General features: G+C 50.5%; 4 protein-coding genes across 4 annotated transcripts; 3 read left to right on the top strand and 1 right to left on the bottom strand.

Annotated features, from left to right (window-relative positions):
* Positions 1-7,009: 7,009 nt before the first annotated feature.
* Positions 7,010-7,495, top strand: IUM83_01091 (Eukaryotic peptide chain release factor GTP-binding subunit; the record flags this gene model as incomplete). The annotated part of the gene is made up of 2 exons (XM_067924920.1): positions 7,010-7,286; positions 7,368-7,495. 2 exons carry the CDS (start codon positions 7,010-7,012, stop codon positions 7,493-7,495), a joined length of 405 nt encoding a protein of 134 aa, XP_067797749.1.
* A 3,256-nt stretch (positions 7,496-10,751) lies between these two features.
* IUM83_01090 (necrosis inducing-like protein NPP1 type) lies at positions 10,752-11,534 on the top strand (the record flags this gene model as incomplete). Its single annotated transcript, XM_067924919.1, has 1 exon — positions 10,752-11,534. One exon carries the CDS (start codon positions 10,752-10,754, stop codon positions 11,532-11,534), a length of 783 nt encoding a protein of 260 aa, XP_067797752.1.
* A 3,707-nt stretch (positions 11,535-15,241) lies between these two features.
* IUM83_01089 (Chromosome transmission fidelity protein 8) lies at positions 15,242-15,948 on the bottom strand (the record flags this gene model as incomplete). The annotated part of the gene is made up of 2 exons (XM_067924918.1): positions 15,242-15,577; positions 15,697-15,948. The coding sequence occupies 2 exons, from the start codon at positions 15,946-15,948 to the stop codon at positions 15,242-15,244; spliced, it is 588 nt and encodes a 195-aa protein (XP_067797680.1).
* Positions 15,949-18,578: 2,630 nt separating this feature from the next.
* Positions 18,579-22,796, top strand: IUM83_01088 (TKL protein kinase; the record flags this gene model as incomplete). Its single annotated transcript, XM_067924917.1, has 6 exons — positions 18,579-18,598; positions 18,662-18,739; positions 18,826-18,841; positions 18,912-19,314; positions 21,911-22,445; positions 22,538-22,796. The coding sequence occupies 6 exons, from the start codon at positions 18,579-18,581 to the stop codon at positions 22,794-22,796; spliced, it is 1,311 nt and encodes a 436-aa protein (XP_067797408.1).
* Between the last annotated feature and the right edge of the window lie 649 nt (positions 22,797-23,445).

The following is a 23,445-nucleotide window of genomic DNA, read 5'->3' as shown; positions in this document are numbered from 1 at the left end:
GTACATCTTGCTGAAGCGGTCGACGAAGACCACAACACCGGTGTTCCCTCCGCTGTCCGGGGGAAGACCAAAGATGAAGTCCAAAGACATGGACTTCCAACACTCCGACGGAGTCGGTAGTGATTGTAAAGGAGCCTGCGCGAATGGCGTAGGCTTTACGCGTTGGCATACCTCGCAAGCACGGATGTACTTGCGCACCCACTTATACTGGTGGTGCCAGTAGAAGTCACGCGTGAGAAGAACGTATGTCTTCTCACGTCCGAGATGTCCCGCAGTCGGGGCATCATGGTATTCGTACATGATCCTGAGTCGCACGTCATGGTCATTTGGCACGACAACGCGATCCGCGTTGTCGTCGACTGCATTATAAAGAAGCAGTCCGTCGTGCCCCGATAGCGGTGTGCACGCGCACGAAGGTGCTTGGGCAGCTTCTGACGGGACTTGTCAGAAGGCGCTGTGCCATAGGCCAGCAAGAGTTTCGTGTCCGCGTCGTGCGCGTACGCGGCCTTCACATCGTCCAACAGAGACGATGTGGGTTTGCTCGATCGCGTGACGTCAATGGCATTGATATCTGCAGCTTCTGCGTAGTCCGGCCGACGTGATAACGCGTCGGCCACTACATTCAATCTTCCGGGTTTGTATTCGACCCGGAAGTTATACTCCGCAAAGAATGAGAGCCATCTCGCCATTCTTTGTGATATGTGTGGCGACTTCACTGCGGTGCGCAGTGATGCATGGTCGGTGTAGACCACAAACGGTCTACTCCCAAGCAAATACACTCGGAATTTTGCGAGTGCATACTTCATGGCAAGGAGTTCCTTGTCATGCACCGGATAGTTGCGCTCAGCTGGCTTCAGCTGACGCGATTGGTAGTAGACCACACGATCACGGCCCTCGTGATCGTGCTGCATCAACGCACATCCGACCGCGAAGTCGGATGCAAAACACACGACGTGAAATGGTCTAACTTGGTCAGCCACTGCCAAGATCGGCGCCTCAGTCAAGCCCCGCTTGACTGCATCGAATGCCTTTTGGCAATCGGTTGTCCAATCCCACACAGCTTCCTTCTTAAGAAGCTGTGACAGCGGGCGGATCTTGCCAGCGTAATCCTCCACGTACTTGCACAGGTACGTGGCTGGCTTCAAGGAACTGCCTCAGTTCCTTGACACTTGAAGGCGTTGGCCATTCATTAGTCACTCTGGCCTTTTCCGGGTCAGGGTGAACACCATTTTTCCCTACGAGACACCTGAGGACGGGTATCTCGCTCGCCCCGAAGATACACTTCTTCAGGTTCGCGTAGAGGTTATGCTTTCGCATAAGCGCAATTAGTTTCCGGAGATGCACTCTGTGCATCTCAACGTCGGACTTCCCGTCCACAACCCGGCTGTAGATGATTACTTCATCGACGTAGCTCTGCACGAAGTCGTGGACCGAGCCCAACAAGCGCGTCGCGCACCTTTTCGAGGTCGCACGAGCGTTCTTAAGCCCCTGTGGCTTCTCCAGGCACTCCCAAAGGATGCCGCCGGGTGCGCACCGCTGTTAGAGGAATATAACTCTCACGCATTAGGATCTGATAGAATCCGTCGTGTAGATTGAGAGCGCTGTAAGCAGAGTTCCCGGCCATCGAATCGATGATAACATCTTTTCGTGGTATCGGCGTCTGCGCCGGTACCGTCGCATCGTTCAGCTTGTTGTAGGCATGAACGATGGACCATCCGCCCTGTGGCTTTTTGACACAGAACGTCGGAGCACTGTGCGGGGACTTTGATTTCCGCACCTGTCATGCTTTGCGACTATTTTCAAAGAAGTCGTCGATTACTTTTACTTGCTCTCGCGGTAGTGGCCACTGCCGCGTAACGCAATACTTCGTGCCCTGCACGAGATGAATCTCGTGCGGAATGCCCTTATCCTGCGGAAGCTCCGCAGGAATCTCTTCCGGGAGTACGTCTTTGTACTCCCTCAGTAATTCGTAATAGGGACTCGACTTCAGCGAGTCCCAGCCTTCTTCCTCGAAGCGCTCTCGCTTCGTCTTCGCACTGAGAGTGTCTTCACTCTCAGTGGTACTTCCCATGAAGAGCTGTCTCAGCTCTTCGCTCTCGCTCGCCGTTCTTTCGCTGTCCGAAAGAACGCAGACTTGCTCGATGCGTCCATCGTGTAAGTCGCGCGTGAAGCGCTTCCAGCTCATGGCCGGAAGCGAAGTCAACTCCGACGCCGTCGTCGGAGTACTAGCGAGTTCCATGTCACGATACTGGAATCCAGTATCGGTGCGCGTCAAGACGCTTAGCGTCTTGACATTCGGCGTCACCGCCGCAGTCTGCCCAGCAGACTGCTCTTGTTGAGTCTCGGTCCCGGACCGAGACTTGTGCAACGTTCTCCGCTTGCGTCGTCTTCTTGTTGTGCGGAGCCCGGCTCCGCACAGTTGTCCTTCTGGTCCAGGCCCGGTCGTGGACAGTTATTCGCCGGCGGACCCTGTCCGCGGGCGCGCGGTATCAAGCCCGGCTTGACCGCATTTTCCTTCGTGCAGCACGGCTGCACGGTAATGTGTCCTTTCGCCGGCAGACTCTGTCTGCGGGCGCGCGATATCAAGCCCGGCTTGATCGCATATGGCGCTTCGTCGTGCAGCCCGGCTGCACGACAGCATGCAAATTGCGTCAGTGCGGTACGTTTGCAACCGTCCGCACTGTTTGCAGCGTCAACTCCCGGAGTTGACACGCCTTCGTCACCTCGACGCCATTCATTGGCGGAGCCCCTCATGACCGAGGGTGCGTCAGCTCCCGGAGCCGACGCGTCGTCGTCGACCTGACCTCTTCGGGACAGGGACTGTCCCTTACACACTTGAATGTGAGTGCTGGCTCCCGGAACCAGCACATCTTTTTCTTCCGACGTCGGCAGCCTTGCCGACGTTGGTCTCACTTGTGCGCGCCATCGCGCACTTCCTGGGCACTCCGGGACAGCAGCATTAAGCGCTGTCTCGACTGGTGAGCCGCGTGCACCTGCTGGTGCGTGCGCTACGGTAACAGGGCCATCGCGCTCTGTTCCGCAGTCGCGGCCGAAGCGCACGAGCGTGCGCTTCTTCCAGTCTATCACCGGATCATGCCGTGCAAGCCACGGCATGCCCATTACCACGTCGAACTTATCGTCCAGGTCCAGGACGATAAAGTGTTCGACAAACACTCGTTGTCAGTACGAGAAGCGCACGTTCACGACGCGCTTCTCAGTCTTCACGATGGCACCTGTTGCCAGTCGTACCTCCAGAAGACTTCGAGGTACATTTACCTCCTCGAAGTCAAGTCTCGGTAGGCTTCGTAGTCGAACAAAGTTGCTCGACGCGCCTGAATCTACCAAAGCTCGAAGAGAGTTACTCGCTCTCTTCGAGTAAACCTTCAAGATGACTAGGTTCGGCCTGTCATCTTGTTTCTTGCAGCGAGGGTTAGTCTTATTGGGGGCTGCAGTCCTCAGTGTCGCGTGCCCGATGTCGGCACGCGTGACTGCATTACCAGTAGGGCGCCCCGCGCCTACTGGATGTTCGCGTTTTTTGTTGGTTCGTGGCGATGCTAGGCATCGCCACGACGGACACATCCATTTGGCATGGGAGCTGTACACTCCCGTGCAAAGTGACCGATTCTTCCGCAACGGAAGCATCGCACGTTACCTCCCTGCTACTGGTAACCAGCAGTTGTTGCGTTCGAGAGGTCCATTGGTTCCGGACCTCCCCTCCTCATTACCGGGCGCGGTTGCGGCCTCGGCACGTTTGCATGGAGTTTAGCCTGCCGCAGGCTAAATTCTTCTTGCATGGCACGGTGATTGCAACTTCGAGAGTACTCGGGTACTCTCGGAAGAGATAGGTCTTCACGGGCCCATCTCCAAGTCCTTTCATGAACGTGACGACCTTGATCGCCTCGTCAATTGGATTAGTCACGATATTTGATACCAAGTATCGTGTGCGCTGCGCGTCAGCATGAACGTCATGCTTACCCTGTTGAAGGTCGAGGAATTCCGCCCTCGACCGGAACTCATTTTGCGGGGGCTCAAACGCTTGTCTGAGCTCCTCTTTGAACACTTCGTACGTGCTGAAGCACGTAGGATCGGAGAGTCGGCGTCCATACGCCCAACTCCTTGCGCGTCCGCCAAGGCAGGACATGGCGAACGCGACCTTCAACAGCGGGTCGACGATGCGTCGAGCCGCTATGGCTGTGTCGAGCTCGACAAGCCATCGGAGGAGAGGCTCGCCCTCTCTTCCCACGTAATTGCTTACGCTCAACTTTAATGGTTGAGCACGCGGTGTCGTCCCTGACGACGCCGTCACTGAGGAAGCAGCATCACGCTGCTCCTTCATGATGAACCCCAGAGCAACACCATGTTGCTCCGTCGGCGATAGCGTACGCAGCATCGTAGCTATCGCCGCTTCTCCAATGACTGTTGACAGTCGTTGGAGTGCTTCCCACTCTGGGTCAGACAGGTGGGGGCAGTCAACGCGTGCAACATGCGTTGCAGGCGTGTTGGAGCTCTCCACGGGCACCTCCGTGCTCATGTGGTTCTCGGCTCCGCGTTCGTACACCTCTTACGAACGTCAAGCAGTCAGTCGTTAGACGGACTACAAAGTGCTACCAGGTGTAGTGGGTCTAACTTGACTCACTACTTTAGCTTACACGTCGCGCTACGTGTATGAGGAAGCGTAAGTACTTAGTAATTACTTGAGTTACTTATATTTGAATACACAAATATAATTTAAATCAGATAAGACTCCAAGTAGCTAGTTTAAGGTAAAATGAGAACTGTATTGTTTGTAAATTGATCTTCCTCCTAAATCTGCTAAAACTGTTTATCATCTATGAAAGGGGTTGGCAGCGGCTGGCTGTCAGAGCCCCGCTAATGTGCATGTCTCTGATTGGTAGAAAGATGCTGCTTTCTACCAATAGGATCTTTGGGTAGGTGTGGACCACTCATTGTGGTGGCCCACTTCAATGTATCCATTGGTGTGACTCACACCAAGGTGAGGAAGTATCTAAAACTTTTAACAGATAGGATATCTGTTAAATTCACAAGTGGCTTGTAGCCACTTGTACGTGTAACCCCGTTACAGCTTCTATACATCAGTGGCCTTAGTCATTCAGCTGTTTCTCATGTGACTACCACACCTTCATAGGGAGGGGGGGGGGGCGTCCACGACCAGTTGCGCATACAGCGCTGCTCCCTCCAGCACCCACTCCGCTTCAAGAGGTACTACAAGTCGCTTGTTCTCGGCCTTATCGATCTGGCTATTGTGAACGACTACATAGTCCACAAGGCCTACCCCAAGAACAAGTCGTCCCGCCCGCTCACGAATGTGAAGTATATGAAGAAGCTGCACCTGCAACTGTGCAAGCTCGACGCTACAGACATGCACGAGGACAACACGTTCGGCACCCAGCGTCGCCCCGAGACCCCCTCGTACGAACCCATTTCGGCGAGAGGAAGCCAGACGACGCCCCACACAGCTCGCCAAGTTGATGAATGGCGCAACGCTGATACACAAGCAGAAAACGACAGGGTGCTTGTAAGGTGTGTTCTATTCTGCGCGCGTGTACACAGCGATCTTCGATGACTACGTACTTCTGCAGCGACTACAATGACGCAGGTCTGATAGACCTCTGCATGTGAGCCCGCCGTAAAGTGCGTGAAGTGGCTACGACTTGTTGTGATATTTGATGCAAGGAATGCTCGAATGGAAAGCTGATCCCTGTTGAGAATGCGAATCATTCGGGTGAGACGGAAGCCAAGATCCCCTACACCAGGCACTCCGTCGTCTCCTGGCGCGCCAAGCACACTTCGGACAACACGCTGCAATGCGATGCGTCGCATCACAGCCATCATTCTTCGGTGCTCCTGCTGCATTTCTGTTCTCAGCCGAAGGACCTCATTCATGGTGTTTAAGAGCTGGCGCTGCACTCCAAATAACTGTGAGTGTAATGCTGTGAACTCCGTTCGAGCATTGTCTGCGCTCATCCTGGTGGGAATGTTTCTGTGTTCTACATGTGTGCTGCTATCAGAATATGGGCCGTCTTCTGTGAGCTCAATAAGCTGGAGTTGTGCACCCTCCCCCACGACCTGAATGGGAACCCGTTTGACGAGATTTACCGTAGGGTTTCCGCCAGCATCCACATACCCTGTAATCACGCGTTGTTTCAGAGCCGTAGGGACTAATGCATAGTCAAACGAGCCGTCGGGCACCAGCGACGCCCACAACAAGACTATACTCAGTTCGTGTGCTACGCATTCTCCCATTTTCTGCTTGATGACGCTGCCGATTCGGTTGACGAGCAAGTTATCGGTGACAAATCTCATGCCATCTTCGATAACGTAAAAGCACGGGTCCAGTGGACCTGTTAGCACGCTGGCCGTTGCGGCGACCGGATAAGGCTGCGTGTTATCAATATAAACGTCGACGACACTCTTCTGGGCACGCCACCTCCCGCGACGATTTATAAAATCTGAGGCATAAAGCACGAGATAGCTTTTTTGGCGAATACGAGAGTGGAAGATCTGATAAACACTGGCTTAGCGTCCTCGCCAGGGTATGACTCACCAAACGCACGAAAATTCATCCACCGGCTAACATCTTCAGGAGTGATGGTTAGCAGCGTCTCTGTCGTAAACACGGTCTCCGCAGTGTAGGCACGAGCATCGTTAAAGCTCATGAACTCCGTCAAAATCGCTCTGTAGCGCTTCGGTCTCATTTTTCTCCGTCTTGCACTCCACACCGCAAAGCCAGTTTTGCAACAAGGGGAAAAATGACCACGTCTTTTTTGTATGGAGCTGGTAGCATATCCATGCGACAATACAAACGCCTAGAGCAACAGAAATTGCAAACGATACCTCAAAGTTAGCAGGGGTTCCACCATCTTTGAGGGCGATACCACAGCCTAGAGCCGTTATCCACCAATAGGATCGCTCGCTCAGCGGAAATACTACCTTGGTTGCAAAAGGCCAATTACATTCGAGTATTTGCGGCGACCAGCACAGTACAACCATGGGCAAGTGGATGACCATAGACAACACGCGAGAGCTTATTCGTAAGCATGCAGCCACACCAGCCATGACGCAGGCCCAGCTAGCCAAGTGGGCTAAAAAGGAGTTCCGTCTGCGTGATCCTCCTGCTCAAAACACAATTTCTGACATACTTCGAAACGCAGGCACCATCATGAAGGAGGCGTACGGCCAAGGCAAGCGCCGCAAACCCCTCAAGGTGAAGGCGCCTGCGCTCGAAAGAAGGCTAGAAGGCTGGATCGAGAAAGCCGAGCAGCGTGGTATGTGTATAAATCGAAAGGTCATCACTCGGAAAGCTAAAAAGCTGCGCTTTGCGGTGTGTGTGTGGGGGGGCGCGACAGGCCTAGCAGTCCCCCTTCGCGGTATTGCAGCACCCGATGCTGAGGACGAAGTCGTACAAACCGAGGACTGCGACGAAGATGTAGTTGATGTCATGCTGCGTAGCATCGATTCAATTGTAGGTCGCTAACCTCACAACAATTTATATAGTGCACAAAACGTACTGAACAGATGGTGTCGGAAGTGGCGGTATATTCTGTACGGGTCTTCAGGCTCTTTGAACGAGGGTCAACGAGACGTAGGAGGATGGCTGACGTGTCATGGCTTTGCGGTGAATCTAAAATGAGCTTTTGTATTGATGGCTCTCGCACCACGATTTGAAACGAGATCCAAGAGGCGTGTCATCATCCCTTGGGTTGAATTAGAGGTGCACGACTGTATGCACGTGTAGGATGACGCGGTCACCTGGGATGCCGGTCGTCGCTACAGGTTGGTGGCGATGCCGGCGCGTCGTGCTCGGCAGCGGCGAGCCAGCGTAGCGGTTGTCTGGAAAATCCTCCACACGTGATTAACGTGATACCAAGGTCCAATTGTGCACAAACAGGTGAGCACCACGGGTGCACAACTTTCCCCTCCTTGTATTCAAGCGACAATACTTTGCCTCCGCACAAAAGTGTACAGGTGTCCCCGCTGAATCTGCAAAGGTGGGACAAAAAAAAACTGGGAGGTTACAATATCTGCACAGGTTGCGCATAGACGCTAATGTACTGCTTTTTAATGAAGAATGTTACGGATCGACATAGCTGAGTTTGCGCTAGATATGATGCCAGAATGCATCCAGCAGTTCCTGATAGTGGCCGGAGTTACAGCATTCCAAGCCTGTGACGCCCAACTTAAGACTGTGTAGATTGAGATCTTCTCCTGCGGCAACCCTACTATATACCGATCAATGCTATCCTCGACCTTAATGCGCGTGAAGTGACTCTTGATGCACGCAATGATGTCCTGATCTAAGATATACTAGTAATGTTCATTGTGGGCCTTTCATTTTCTACCGTGATCTAGCAACTCGATGTTTCCCGCAGAGAGACATTTTCCCGCCATGATCTTACTAATTCAGTACATCTCACCAGACAGCTGTGGCAAATCTTGTGCACTGGCAGACTCCCGCACACTCTGTAGCAGAGCGCCGCCGCTACCCGAAGATTCATGCGATTCCTTCGAATATGATCCCACGTTTTAGAGGATTGTTCCCGATCCGCAAACCTCAGTTCCTATTCCTGCATGTACCAAATGAATTGCTCGATTGCAGCTTACGGTTGCGTCACTGACCGAAGGCTGTAGTAAGCAGCTTCTCCATTTCGTTGATGAAGCATCGTTCTGGTTTAGCGCGCAAACCTGCCAGAGCCGTACTTCAATGCCATCGCATGGCATCTTGATGTTTACTTGTTGGTACAGTACAGCACACTAGGCGTGCAGCAATCGTGATAAAACATCGTGGATTGGCGAACATGCGCCAGTCCAAACAATCGTCGACAACGTACTGTAAGCGATTATTAATACTATGATAGTACCAGTAGTCACTTTTATACAGAATGACATAAATAACATAATTTATCAAACGGATGCCAATAGAGTACATGCATGTACATGTATTCCAATCCTACTACTAGTATACATGTATCATGTAGTGTAACATTAAAAGAGTTGGGGGTGTCGGATACCGCGCTCGAGCAAGACTGACTTGGCTGCGGAGCTCGGCCGAAATGGAGCTTACTAGGCCAGATAACGTTTTGCGAGACTGACAACTGGCAGGAAACGTTTCCCGTAGTTTCAGTTTATGCTCAAACTTACCACTCCGTCTCAAAATTGATGTCCCATCCCACTCTTATTTTAGTCTCAAATGATGTCCTCAAACTGTATTTGATTTAACTATGGTGAGTAGTCTGCTCCCTGTAAGCTGCGACACAATTACGGCTGTTTTGGGGGAGCACTGAAGGCTCAGAGCCAGTCTTCCCTCCCGCTGAAGCTTCGTTTTGGCCATGTGAGGAGGCTTGAACGTGTTGCCTCCTGTATCCTGAATGCACAAGTCCATCGACCCCTGCAGGCTTAAGAACGCGGCATTAATTGTCGATGGCGGCAGCATGCTGTAACGGCAGCAATGAGCTCATCAAAGCTGCGAGGTGCTCGCAGACGTTGGCGGGCTTGTATGGCTGTGAATCAACCTAGTAGGAGAATTGGCGGAGCTGGACGCTTGGTTTGAGGAGGAAGGGCGACATCTGCGATCTGCCGCCCTGTCCCAGCTCTTAAATCACCTCCGTGGCCATTCATTTCGTCACTATGCTGTCAAAACTAACCGTGCTGAGTAAATAAGCGCACGGTTCATACCGTGAGAACGCGCCGCGTCGTATTTGCCAAACCGCGCTGCAAAAGACGAAATATTGACAAAACGCGCATGTGTTCTACAACAAGGGGACATCAATTTTGAGACGGGGGTAGTACAACAAACAAGCCCTAAACTAACACCGTTTGGCCTGTTCTCATCCCTTCCTGTGAAAAAAGATGAAATTCACGAATCATCTTAGCAGAGATTTCTCCTGGTTTCCCGTAAAATCAGATAATGGTTGCGATCGTCTTAGCCAAGTTTTGTGCACTTTGGGTGTACTAACTACATCGAAGTAGTATTTCGTTAGGGTCAAGTGACGGTGCTCCGCGACGAGCGGGCCAAAAGGCTCTGGTGCTGGGCGGTCCAAGCAGCTCTGGCGACGGTTCTCCGCTGTGAGCGCCAGTTCTGGTGCCGGTACTACGAACACGTAAAACAGGCGAGAGCGCTAGTCAAATCGCGCATCGCAGAAATATATGGGATAAAGTATCGAGATAGTTTACGGTGAGTTTGGCACAGTTTTGGCCGAGCACAAACAGAACTAAGAACGTTTCTGTTTCAGTCAGTTTGCGACAGTTTAGCAAAACGTATACAGGTTTCCCCGCTGAATCTGAAACTGCCATCAGCTATCTACCGCGAACACAGAGTGTGCGGGAGTCTGCAGTGCACAAAATTTGCCACAGCTGTTTGGTGAGATGTACTGAATTAGTAATATCATTGCTGGAAAATGTCTCTCTTCGTCTGTAGCGCAAACTCAGCTATGTTGATCAGTAACATTCTATATTAACAAGCAGTACATTAGCGTCTATGCGCAACCTGTGCAGATATTGTAACATCGCAGTCTTTTTTGGTCCCATCTTTGCAGATACAGCGGGGAAACCTGTACAGGCCTAAAGCTTACCAAGGTCCCATCCTAAAAACGATCCTTCCCGTAACTTACCAACTGGCAAGGTGTCGTGGGTGTACAGTACAACCGACTCTCTTCTGCTCGTGACTGCCTCTAGCCAGCCAGCACAGCCACCGGAGACCCTTTCAGTTTCAATCCTCCTCCAAACTGCACACCATGAACGTGCATTCGCTGTTTTTCATCACCATTACCGCCGCCACGCTCAGTGTTGTCGTTGGCGACCCTATCGACCACGATAAGGTGCAGCCGTTTGCACAGCCTGAACCCACCACCATATCCGAGAAGGCCGCCGTCAAGTTCAAACCGAGTCTTCAAATCGTCGTCGGGTGCCATCCATACCCTGCTGTCAATGCTGCGGGGGAGACGAGTGGGGGTCTGAAGGGAACAGGAAAACTCGATGGAGACTGCAAGGGGTCGCCTCTAGGCTCGCAAGTGTACGGTCGAGCTGTTTGGTTCAAGGATCTTTGGGCCATCATGTATGTCTGGTACTTTCCCAAGGACATATACGACGACGGGTCCTGGTTCACGAAGGGTCATCGACACAAGTGGGCAAGTACCGTTGTGTGGCTTGACAACCCTGCTGTCGAGACGCCGAAAATTCTCGCCGTGTCGACTTCAGACCGGAATGGGGGATATCGTATTTTGAAGAACGCTCCTCCAGCGTGCGGTCGCTGGTCGTGCGATCCACCCTTCACTGACTACATCAACAGCAGCAGTGCCATGCTCGCATACGGAGATGACTACTACTACGGTGGTAGCTCGGTAACTACGACTACAGTGAGGAGCAAAGGCGAGCTTCAGGATCTCATTATGTGGGAACAAATGACCGGCGAGGCACGCAACGCTTTGAGCGGAACAGATTTCGGGGATAAGGCCAAGGTTCCTTTCATTGACGCGAACTTCAACGCAAGCCTCGAGGCGGCTCGTCCTTTCCTTTAAGTTTGACCACAGCAAAAGGGAAAATAGCTACAAGTGTTTCTACGTAGCTAGCCCAACATCGCACGACGCCGAAAATAACCGCAAGAGCGAAACATCAGACAAACCGTCAGAGTATCGCGCCAATACATGGTACCTCGTTACTTTACAGAATACTTCACTGTAACGCGATGCAAGTCACTAACAGAGTACCGTAGAAAGCTTCTGCGGTCAAACCAGCTGTAATCATTTCTTTTGATTTTGCTTTAGTGAGTGTTCATGCTTTAATTTGGGAGACTTTCAAAGAGGCTGGATAAATACTTCATGCCTGAAGATATCGTTTACCGTGACTCGTCCCTCATCAATATGAGTTGGTCTGACTTTAAGCAATGATGTAATGCTATCTTAGGTGATGATCCAGATTATCAAGTGATATCCAACGTACTGTGACGTGGTGCATTTGTTGGTGGTGCCGCCACCGCCAGCGCGATTATGGGCACGTGGAACTACATGCTTAAGATTAAGCTGGTAGATCTACACCCAGTATTTCGTGAGCTTGACTTGATGGCTAACCCTCAAATTCGCCTACGATTCCGTGTGAATCACGGTGCTGCTGCGATTGCTGTTGATGGCTATAAGAATATGTCGCTAACGTCGACTACCCTATCGAGAGGTGATAGCTGTCCTATCATGATTGCTAGTGCTGCTACTGGTAATCCGATGGCTGGTGTGCTTGCCTCTTTTGCCGGCTTCAGCGTTGCTTGGGGTGCGGTCGTTAATACTCTCGAACCTACGATCGATGGAACTTACATGCCATTCACTACGGCTCGTATGTATGTACCTTTCGTCCATCTCGAGAATTCTCAATCTATTATCTCTAAGCCGGCAAATAAAGTTCGATACAACGACTGTTACGCTAAGCTATTCTACGAGCGAGCCGGTATTGGCAAGTCTGCTACTCAACTAAACGCTTCTTTTGATCTACAACTATCGGCAAGTGTTAAGAACGCTGAATATGTTGTCCTTCTACCTTTCGCTGAACAGACTAACAACTTCGCTACAACCACCGTTTAACAGTTTCAGAGTCCGTTCGATACAGCTCCATGGACACTGCACCCTGGTTCGAGTATTATAAACTTTAACGTTCGTATCGGTTCGACTCAGGCTTTTGATGTTAGCCATGACTTATTTCCACACTTTACCAACGAGATTGCTAGGATTTCAGCGATTAACGGTAATTTAACCCCTGGGTTGATAAATGGTCTGCTTGACTATCAGACGTGGTCGATCACTAACCGCATGCTTATCGCTGATATAAATATTCGTACCGTTTAACCATCGTTGATAATTTGATATACGTAGCTTCCAACGTTTAATTAGTGTTTGTGTGGTACTACCCACATACACAATCGATTCGTCCTGGTTGGTGATCTTATAGATATATCCTTTTTTTATTATACTATAAGACTTTATAAATTAGGATCACTCGAAATTATCGCATCGAACAAAAACAAAAAACTTTTTTTTCTTAGATCAGTTCCTTGAGTAGCTTGGGACACTTCTCAATTACATATTGATTCTTTCGTAGCCAATCGAGATATCCTGGATCCATTCGACTAATCTGTTTTAGACTAACGGAAATTCCCGATTAATACCCTCTACCCAAATAGTACCCTCTCAGAGTAACCCGGTAGTAACCCTACAGTAACTCACGTACCCTACCCTGCTCTGATGACCAGACATCTTGTTACACCTCACTTCACTGACAGCAACACTGTCATTAACTCAGTCTCTGCTGCTGGGTTTGCAGACAGCTACCAGGACTGGCACGTTGCGAAGCACGACGTGTATGGTGAGCAATTCTGTACAAGCTGGGAAGCCGCTGACGAGGACCACGAGGATATGGACGACTTTAACCTGGACGAGCTGCACGACGCTCTTGATGATGCTGCACTGATCGACGAGTAAGCTAAGGTAGCGATGCAACCTTTTGGTAATACAGAGTAACCTTTCGAGATTTTGTGAGGGGTATTAAATAGTGCCCGGGGTATTATTCCGTAATTTCCGTTATTTCCTTTGTGCTTCCCCCAAGTCATCATATACGAGTTATCGTCTTTTTGGAATCTTGAATGAAGGAATACCTTCATATCCTCACTGACGTTGAGACTGGGTTGGTTGTGAATCCAACGACAGTATCCAGGATCAGTCTTGGATACATCCTCAATGGCCTCGCCTCTGTATTTTCCGAAAGTTAGTTTGATCGACATGTTATATGTATGGGTATCTATATACACAGACTCTTCTTTTTTGAAAAAAAAACATTAAGTCAGAAATTCAGAATTTAGCAACCCATCGAATTAACCCTTTCACTACCAGGCTTTTCCTTGTAGGTCCGATGGGTATCTACAACTCAGCCAATGATTTGGTTTCTGTCCCAATAAATCCACCTATCAACAGACGGCATGTGTCCACGTCAAATCTCACATTTGGTCGTGGCACCATTCACGGTACTCCGCCAAATACAATTTTTAAACGGAGCATGATGGTCGGAAGCGAGCAAGAGCAACCAAACAATACCTTCTTTGAGAACCCTCGCAGCAACCACTGGTAGCACACCAACTTTCCCGTCGAGTTCTTCCTTGAATTGGGTGTAATAGCATGCATACTATCGTCTGCTCCGACGATCTCTTGTATGGGTTTATTAGGTGCTGTTTAACGACGACGCTCCTTCTCAAGCCGTGCACGCTGTACAGCCGTCAACTGCTCGGCCACGCGCCGCTCGAAGTCGCGTAGTCTCACCCGTGTTGTTGATGCACCTGCAACCTTTTGGAACAGAGAGAATGGATTGGTCAGTGCTAGATCCAAAGCCCATGTCAATATACTCATCGAGAGCCTCTTCTCCTTGCCTCGAATCGGATTGGTGCTCCTCAGCTGGTCGACTCTGTCGACGCCATTCATGAATATATTGTAAGCAACTATCATGGCGGGCACTTGAAAAGTATTGCGGTGCATTATTTGTACTCCGGTCCAGCGCCGAAGTGGTGCAAGCCCTCGACACAGCTGTATTGCCTCCGGTGAATCGCCCCAAAGTACCCGCTGCGATGGCGTTCCAGCTAAATCGTTCGTATAGAATATCACAGTCAGCTTATCGCGAAAGACGATGTAGCCAGCGTTGGCTGCTATCGTCATCGGGGCAATGTACGGGGTATGCAGGTGCTCAGGTAGATTTTTTTGCGCGCGATTGTGCTTCTCTTGAAGCTTCTCCCAGCCCACCGACACGTCAAAGGCTGTAACCAGCTCCACGACCCCCGTTCTGCAACATCAATTCTGGCCTTTGCGGCTTCTAATTCTATTGCATTCCACTTGCCCTGCAATGATATGCGCACTGTGCTCAACATGCCCATTTCTCCGTCCGTAAATACCATGAGGGTTTTGGCCAAATTATGGCGCGTGTAAACATTATGACAAACTAGCAGCCGATGCCGCTTTGAGGCTGCAAATGGCTTCGTCAGGTGACCACACATCGCCACCCACAAAGCACTCGCGTCTTAGCGTTTGATCGGAATATCCGCCCGCTCAATCGTCCTAAATAGTGGCGTTCTTAGTGCAGGAAACACAGCCACATACCGTTCAGCAGGCGTCGTCCTCGTCCGATTTCCGGAACCATTATCCCACACAGAGTAGGCATAGAGGCTTTCCCACCCCACCACCGCGTAAAACCGCAATCCGTACTAGTCGGGCTTCGACGGCATGTACGTCTTCGCCGCCGAGCGTGCATTCGTGCGCACGGTGTTCTCGTCCAGACTCTCGGCGCCCACTGGCACTGCGATCGCTGCCAACTTAGCCTGGATTAGGGCCATCAGACGACGGCTGTGCCATAAGGGGTCCTCCTCACGCCGCTCCACAGACACGCTGCCTGGCGCGTGCACCTGGAACCGTGCCCGAATACTCTCAAAGCGGTTCCTCCCCACAGTCGCCGCGAAGTCCTTGATTTCTGTAAACGGGTTGAAGCTCATAGCAATCTCTAAACCAATGTATGCATCCAGCTCGTACACAGTGGCCTCAGCCTTCCCCTTCATTTTGAGCATTTTGTTAGTCCATGTGAGCAAAGAGTCTCGAAACTCACACGTAAAAAAGAGAGAGAGAAAGGGCCGAGTTCATGGCGCCCCTTGTAGGCAGCTTTTACTTCCTTGTCTCGGATGATGTGCAGGCCGCTCTCCTGAATGATGCCATCGACGTAGGCATTGCCTGTTCTGCGTTTTGTTGGCGGCGTCAGGCCAGCCCCTGGTGCTGCTTCGTTGTCTGGCTCCGTCGCCACATCCTTCTCGTCGACTGTAGTGGGGGAGCCAGTGTCGCCATCCAACTCCTCCCCATCGGAAGCCTTGAAATCCCAGTCCGCAGCGTCGTCGTCGACGTTTTGCAGGTCGGCGATGTCCATCTTGGCTGCTGGAAGAATGCAAAAATAGCAGTAAGACTGAAAATGAATGGCTAGTGACCCGAGACTGGAACTTTGCGAAACTCAAACTATTGTGGCGTTTACGGTACTACGGTAAAGATGTGCAATTAGAGATCCGCTGCGGACCTACTAGTCGTGGTGATCTCCAACCCCAATCCCTACCAGCGGTATTTTATCCAATTGACGCTGCATGGGGCCTCTGATAGCGGTCCGCTGCGGACATATAAGCGGTCGGGGCTACGCTGGTAGTGAAAGTGTTAAAGAAGTCTTCGATATCATCGAAACTTTGAATCTGCCTCATCATTCGAGATGGATGTAGAGCGAAAGCAATGAGTTCTTCAGCTATTATCGATTTGAATAACTTCTTATGAGTAAATTTAGAAACTTGTTCAATAAGCAGTTCGCGATTCATTTGTACGAAGTGTGGCTTCTCGTCGAATCTTGGAAGTGCCGCATAGAAAATTTCCTCGAATAATTCATCATTATCATCATCTATGATCTCATCAATACCGAATTGTGCAACGTATGCATTTCGCCAAGCATCAACACACGAAGCGATGTGACATTCATCCGTCGCTGCGCTTCTGATATGCGTCTTTCACCCTCAAAATATAAGATTTCTTGCGCAATTTCATCGAAGGTATCATGATCTAATATTTCGAAGAGGTCTTCATTTCCGTGGATGATGGAATCAGCAATTAAGTAAATTATATTTTCATCCTGGAGATACTTTAAAAAGTTAATAACAAACTCAGTATCATAAACGTCTTCACCAACTTCCATTTCTTGTATCACATAGTTGGTAAGGAAATCGATAGAGTCGTCGATGAAATCAATGAAATTGTAGTAGCAAAAGCTGTAGTTGGATTGAACCGCGTATGCGTTCATTGTTATGGTCGGTTGGTTGGACGGGTGATCGTATATATGTGGTTATTATACTTTATATATTCTTCTATTAGGATCAATCGACTTTCTATTGTAAATTTCATCTTCGCATCAGAGTGCTTAGATCCTACTTTTAGTTGTTATTAATGTGGTGAATGTTCCTTTGCACGAAAGCGTATCGAGATGTGGTTTAGTTAAAATCATTCCTTTCGTTATTTATGGGGAGATGGGGCTTTTGGGTAATTGAGTTTTTTTTTTACCTAAAACCTACCAATGTATCACTACTGTACTCATATCAACTCTGGTGGAATCGCTCCAATAGTAATTCCCCCGAATGCGCGGCTTCTTACGCCCACGAATCCAGGATTTCCACAGCGTGTTCGCTGCAAGTCTTAATTTTGGCGATCGAGCACCTCCACAGCGATTCCAGGGAAATTATTCTCGATAAGCGCCTTAGCTACGGGAGATCCTCCTTAGTGGTGCGTATATGCCGCTATCGTTGTCAATAATGAGCTTGGGCTCGCCGAATAGGTAGTTATTGACGCGGAACCCGCAATTGTAAGTTCCACTCCTGGTCCATCGCCAAAACCTGTGAGCCGTTGTGCATCTGAATAAGGATTTGATCTTCCATCCCGAAAGTAAAATAGAGACAATTCCCCGTCTGTCAGCGGAGAAAGCTAGAGCAACCGAAAATGAAACGGTATCTAGGGGATGGATGTCACGGACCTCAAATCCCCAAGGGGAAGAAATTTGCCAGCTGAGGCAATACGGTGGCTGCGAAGATTTAGCCTTATAGAATAGCTGTGAGAAGGGAGATCTATCCAATGGATCTGGAAGCGCGAGCAGCAAGCGCATCTACAGATATGAAGCCGCCAAATTGGCTGGAGCTGGTGGATTTGCTTTCACCCTCCCTGTAAGAATCTATCCTCCTACCGATGAACTCCTAAACAGTATTGTGGTTTGCAGATATTTTGTCGCTCGGATTTAGGGCTTAGATCGATCTCTGAGATAAAATAATTCGAAGACATAAACATGCGACATGGTAGTAAATCGACCTCCAGGTGTACTGTAGGTAAGTCGCACCACCTCTTCCTACTAAGGCCCTGGTTTCTCCGTCTGTGTCTGGGTCTCGGAATAAATTAAACGATTCTGATTGGCTGGCTGTTTATCCCCAGACAAGCCATTAATTCCCACCTCCAAGGGGGTGGGAATTGTTTGAGGATTTTATTCCGAGATAGGCATCAATTCGGAGAGGCAGACTATCGTGTGGTTGCCATGGAAGACAAGGCAACGACGCTACAGCGCTTGTGGCGCGTACTCGGGGCCCCGGGAGGAGCGCGCTTCGTCTCAGCCGGAGCTTCTTCGCGGGCGGGATCTTCTCCGCCGCTAGCAGCACTCACGGTGGCGGGTTGCGCAGGGGGTGGGGAAGTCATCAGGCGGAGCGTCGCATCCGGGGCGGGCGACAACAGCATCTCCATGACGCTTGTTTGCGTGCCGGCGCGACGCAAATTTCCAACTTTCCAACTGCGAGGAGGCATCCTCCCTGGGGTTGTGTACTAGTGCGAGGAGACTCAAGCTAGAAAAACGATTTTGACAGGGTATTTGTAGCAGCAACATAATCCCCAGCACCAGCAATCTGGGGACAGCGTCTGGGAATTGCATCTTCATTTATCCCCAGACCCAGACCCAGACGGAGAAACCAGGGCCTAAATATAACGGGCGCATCGTTGGTTCTCAGGACACCGAGGTAACGTCGCCGGCCACTGCTACTCCGATACGGCTCTGTTGGACGTGTTTAACGGCTCGTTAGCTTCGTCTGTGAGTGCACTAGCGGCTCCTGTATCGCTGGGCTTTCCGCTTTTCTGTCGCGCAAGCTGCAATCCGCCATGTAAGACCGCATGTCGATACTACGCTACCATACTGAAACCTAGTGTTTCGCCGGTCTAATACTAATCGGTTGAACGTGTTTGATAGCTCGTTAGCTTCGTCTGTGAGTGCACTAGCGGCTCCTGCTTCTTACAATGAGCCCACCACGTGGTGGTGATTTGCCATTCGACAAGCAACTTCGAGGCTCGGTGACGGTCAGGACTGGCCAGCGCTCGTCAGGCCCGCGTAAAGGAATCGTGAAGTCGTTCAAGTTTGTGGCCGATGCAGGCTACACAGTGGCCCGGGCTCAAATGTTTCGCTTCCGCTCAGGTCAGGAGTTTGATGCTGAAGTTGACGTGATCGAAGACAGGAAGGTATTCATGAAAGCCACTAAGAACGCCCGCCAGCAAGATTTCAAGGAGGTCTCCGTATCCAACTTCTGGGAGCTGCTAAAGCATCGTTGGGCCTACATCTCCGAAGCTAATATTCTAACGATGTCATCGAGTGAACTTCCAACTTATGAGCAGTTCACTTTCGATTTTTTGTTTATCTTGCCCCAGCTCGACGAGTGGCGGAAGGCATTCGGCGAGCGACAGCGTGAGTGCACGAGCGGCTCCTGCAACACTGGGCTTTCCGCTTCTCTGTGGCGCGAGCAGCTCCCCGCCATGTAAGACCACATGTTGATACTACGCTACCATTTTACTTTAGGAAAAGCGTTTCGTATGAACTGCTGTAGCTCCTCTAAATAAAATGTAGGGTGGGCTTTCACGTACTTTCGAACACGGGTTACCACGTCGTTCGGCCAACGCGACGAGCGGTTAGTTCGATCTCCTTCATCAACCACACCATCGGTAAAAAAAAACTTGTACCAACGTTGCAGTGTTCGCACGTTAGGCCCAAATATATCGCTAACATACTGCATACATATTCCATACACATGCATAAGAAAAACGGCTCGCCAACGGTAGTCGAGAGAGTACATGCTGCACTTGTGCAAGGTGAAGGTTTTTGGAAACTGCGGTGCTTCGACAGATCAGCAGCGCGGTCTGCCGACCACTCGTCAAGTGTCCAGATGTAAGTGTCCAATTGCATATTTTGTATATATAAAGCGCGGCATTATAATCCGTACACAGCCATCGCGATTTAAATTAAATCGGCCCGAATTTCGTTTTTGGATCGGCAATTCGACCACAGATAGCGTAAATCGAGATCGATATCGAGGCTGGCGATTATAACTTGGAGGATTTAATGGCCATCTGTTTTTATATCGGGCGCCAGATATTATAACTCGGGCAAAACACTAAATGAAAACGACAAACGCATTGCAGAGCATAATACTTTTTATCATTTAATCCTGAGACTTGGCAACAGATGTACCGTAAACTGCATACATTGCAGTTCGCTTTGGACAGGGGCGATGCGGTATAGTGCCCCATCCCTGTACTAGTACCCCCTTTCAATAATACCCTCACCTTAGCAGGGGGTACTGACGGAGTGCCCCATGGGGCACTATAATTGAAAAATTTACTGCTATTTAATTCAGTATCTTTGGGTAGCGGCGCTCTGCTACACTTTTGTGCGGAGGCAAAGTATTGTCGCTTGAACACAAGAAGAGAGCTGGTTGATTACGGTGGAAAGTTGTACACCCGTGATACACGCCTGTTTTTGCACAATTGGACCTCATAATCGCTATGATTCCGTTTACAATGTGTGGAGTATTTTCCAGACAACCGCTACGCTAGCTCGCCGCCAACCTACAGCGACGACCGACATCCCAGGCGACTGTGTCATCCTACATATGCATACAGTCGTGCACCTCTAATTCGGCCAAACGGATGGCGCCTCTTGGATCTCGTTTCAAATCGTGGTGCGAAGGCCATCAATACAAACGCTCACTTTAATTTCACCGCAAAGCCATGGCACGTCCTCCTACGTCTCGTTGACCCTCGTTCAACGAACCTAAAGACCAGTATCGCGACAAGAAGGAAGACGCCGAGGTCGACATGTTCTACAGCGGAATTGCATACACACCTGTGGAATCTTCTGTGCTACACGTATGAACTGGCTGTCTGAAGGCTGGGGTGATGTGTCTACGAAAGTACAGGTGTCCCCGCTGAATCTGCAACTGCCATCGGCTATCTACCGCGAACACAGAGTGTGCGGAAGTCTGCCAGTGCACAAGAATTGCCACAGCTGAATGGTGAGATGTACTGAATTAGTAAGATCATGGCGGGAAAATGTCTCTCTGCGGGAAACATCGAGTTGCTAGATCACGGTAGAAAATGAAAGGCCCACAATGAACATTATACCTTAGATCAGGGCATCATTGCGTGCATCAAGAGTCTCTTCACGCGCATTAAGGTCGAGGATAGCATTGATCGGTATATAGTAGGGTTGCCGCAGTAGAAGATCCCAATCTACACAGCCTTAAGTTGGGCGTCACAGGCTTGGAATGCTGTAGCTCCGGCCACTATCAGGAACTGCTGGATGCATTCTGGCATCGTATCTAGCGCAAACTCAGCCGTAACATTCTTCATTAAAAAGCAGTACATTAGCGTCTATGCGCAACCTGTGCAGATATTGTAACCTTGCAGTTTTTTTTGGTCCCACCTTTGCAGATTCAGCGGGGACACCTGTACATGTATTGTGTCAAATACCGACATTGGTTTCTACTGAGTTAATGTAATAAATTCCAGTGGTTCCACTGATGCGGCTGTTGCTGTAATTGGTGGCTTCGCAGCTTTGATATGGTCCACACTGCCGAATTAGAGGTGCATGACTGTAATCCACGCCGCGTCTACATCGGTACAACATAATCCAGCACGAGCGGTTGGTGCTGAGGAGCTGGAATACGCCGCTACAGGGTATGCCACTCTGTGAGCAAGTGCTGTTCTCCGTATTTTATCCTGAGTCCTTAGGCGGTTGCCACTCAGGTGCCATTATTCTCCAATCGAAATACCTGCTGAATATGATTCAAACGATTCGGTTCAACAGGCGCTTGGGAGAACTGTGATGTTGAATTCCCTGTGCTCTAATCAAATTATGCTGGTGTGTTGACCCATCCAGTTTTTGTTAAGTAAAAAAAACCAATTATTTCAAATAGCTTGTACTCGAGTACATGCCTGTGACAGGTAATTTATCTGATCACTCGAGCCACGGCCGCGGATTTTTTCCGTGATCAAGCAACATGCAGTCCTCTTGGAGGTGAGCGGTGGTCGCCTCCGTTCACTATTCGAGCAGCTAGCGGATTCCGAGGAAAGAGGTGCAGGTGGGCCAGCTCATCGGTCCGAGAACTTCGGCCAAGTGTTCTCGGGCTCCTTCAGGGGCGACAAGGTGGCGGTGAAGAAGTTGCTGCCCGAGACCCACGAGAACGGCGACCACGTCGACAGCTTCGTGGCCGAAATCAAGATCACCGTGACGCTCAACCACCCGCACCTTGTGCGCTTCGTGGGTGTCACGTGGACATCCGCGTCGGACCTGTGCGTGGTGCAGGAGTTCATGAAAGGCGGCGACCTGCGCTTGCAGCTGGACAGGTACGAAGCGGGGCGTCACGCCGTCGACTTCAACCGGCAGAAGACACAGATCGTAATGCACATTTGCAGTGTGCTGGCCGGCATGCACTCGCTGTCACCGCCGGTGATCCACAGCAACCTCAAGTCGAGGGACGTGCCACTGAATGGAACGATGGAGGCCAAGGTGACCAACTTCGGCACGTCACACAAGCGGACGTACAGGACGCCCACAGAGAGCAAGAACGCGACTCTGTGGATGGTCCCCGAAGTCATTCGCGGTGAACCGACGCCGACATGTTCTCGTTCAGTGTGGTGCTGCTAGATATGGTCTCGACCCCGTACACCCAGGCGCGGCAACAAATCTGCGACCCGAGCTGGTGCTCGCTGCAGGAGGCCGCCATCCTGCAGAAAGTGACCAAGGGAAGTCTCCGCGTCTTCTCTGAATCGGGCCCCATGGCGCTGGCAGAGCTCGGGCGCACGTGCGTATTTGTAATTCCCGTCAAGCACCCAACCGCGTCTGAAGCGCTGTACAGGCTCCAGACCATTCTGGCGCAGGAGCTGGCGTAAGTGCAAGCTCGTGGCTTGAGCCGCGATCTTTTTCGTGTCTTCCTCGACAGACTTGCGTGTATATTTGAATCCCCCATTTCGTTCGAGGAGGAACGAGCAAGGCACTAACTATCAACTGGTTGTCAATGACTTGTGTCGAGATTCCGTAACCAAACCGTCATACAGTGAAGTAGCACGTTGTGATTGGATAAAACTAGGTATTTTCAAAGATCACTTGCACACAGGCGCCAACAAGCTCAACAACGGTAAGTGGAACTTCATCAACGCCATTATGATCATCTAGCACTTACTACCTCCGTTCGGAAATAGATAACCATTTCCAATCATATTTCAGCCTACTCAACATAATACCCCTTCTAAACCGCTCGGGTTTGAATTCTGAATCTCCCGCGCTTTTCCCCCGCTCACTGGCCCCCGCACATTGGCTTCTGGATTCAATTCGAAAGGTGGCGGATGAGGGAGATTACGGATAGTGAACGGCAGGCCGTCTGGGTAACCCTACTGCTTCCCAGCGTAGGAGGCGTGCTTACACGTGGGGCGATCGTCCGGGTTGCAATGTACTTCCATATGGGCCGCGAAGTTGTCGAGCGCATTGGAAGCGTGGAATCAACTCGATGGGAGGTCGAGTAGTAGCTGTGGTCAAGTCAAG

Source organism: Phytophthora cinnamomi (genome assembly GCF_018691715.1).
Source record: "Phytophthora cinnamomi strain GKB4 chromosome Unknown Contig14, whole genome shotgun sequence".
NCBI classification, from domain to species: Eukaryota; Oomycota; class Peronosporomycetes; order Peronosporales; family Peronosporaceae; genus Phytophthora; species Phytophthora cinnamomi.
Note: the sequence above shows the minus strand (reverse complement) of the source record. Positions and strands in the feature narration are given on the sequence as shown.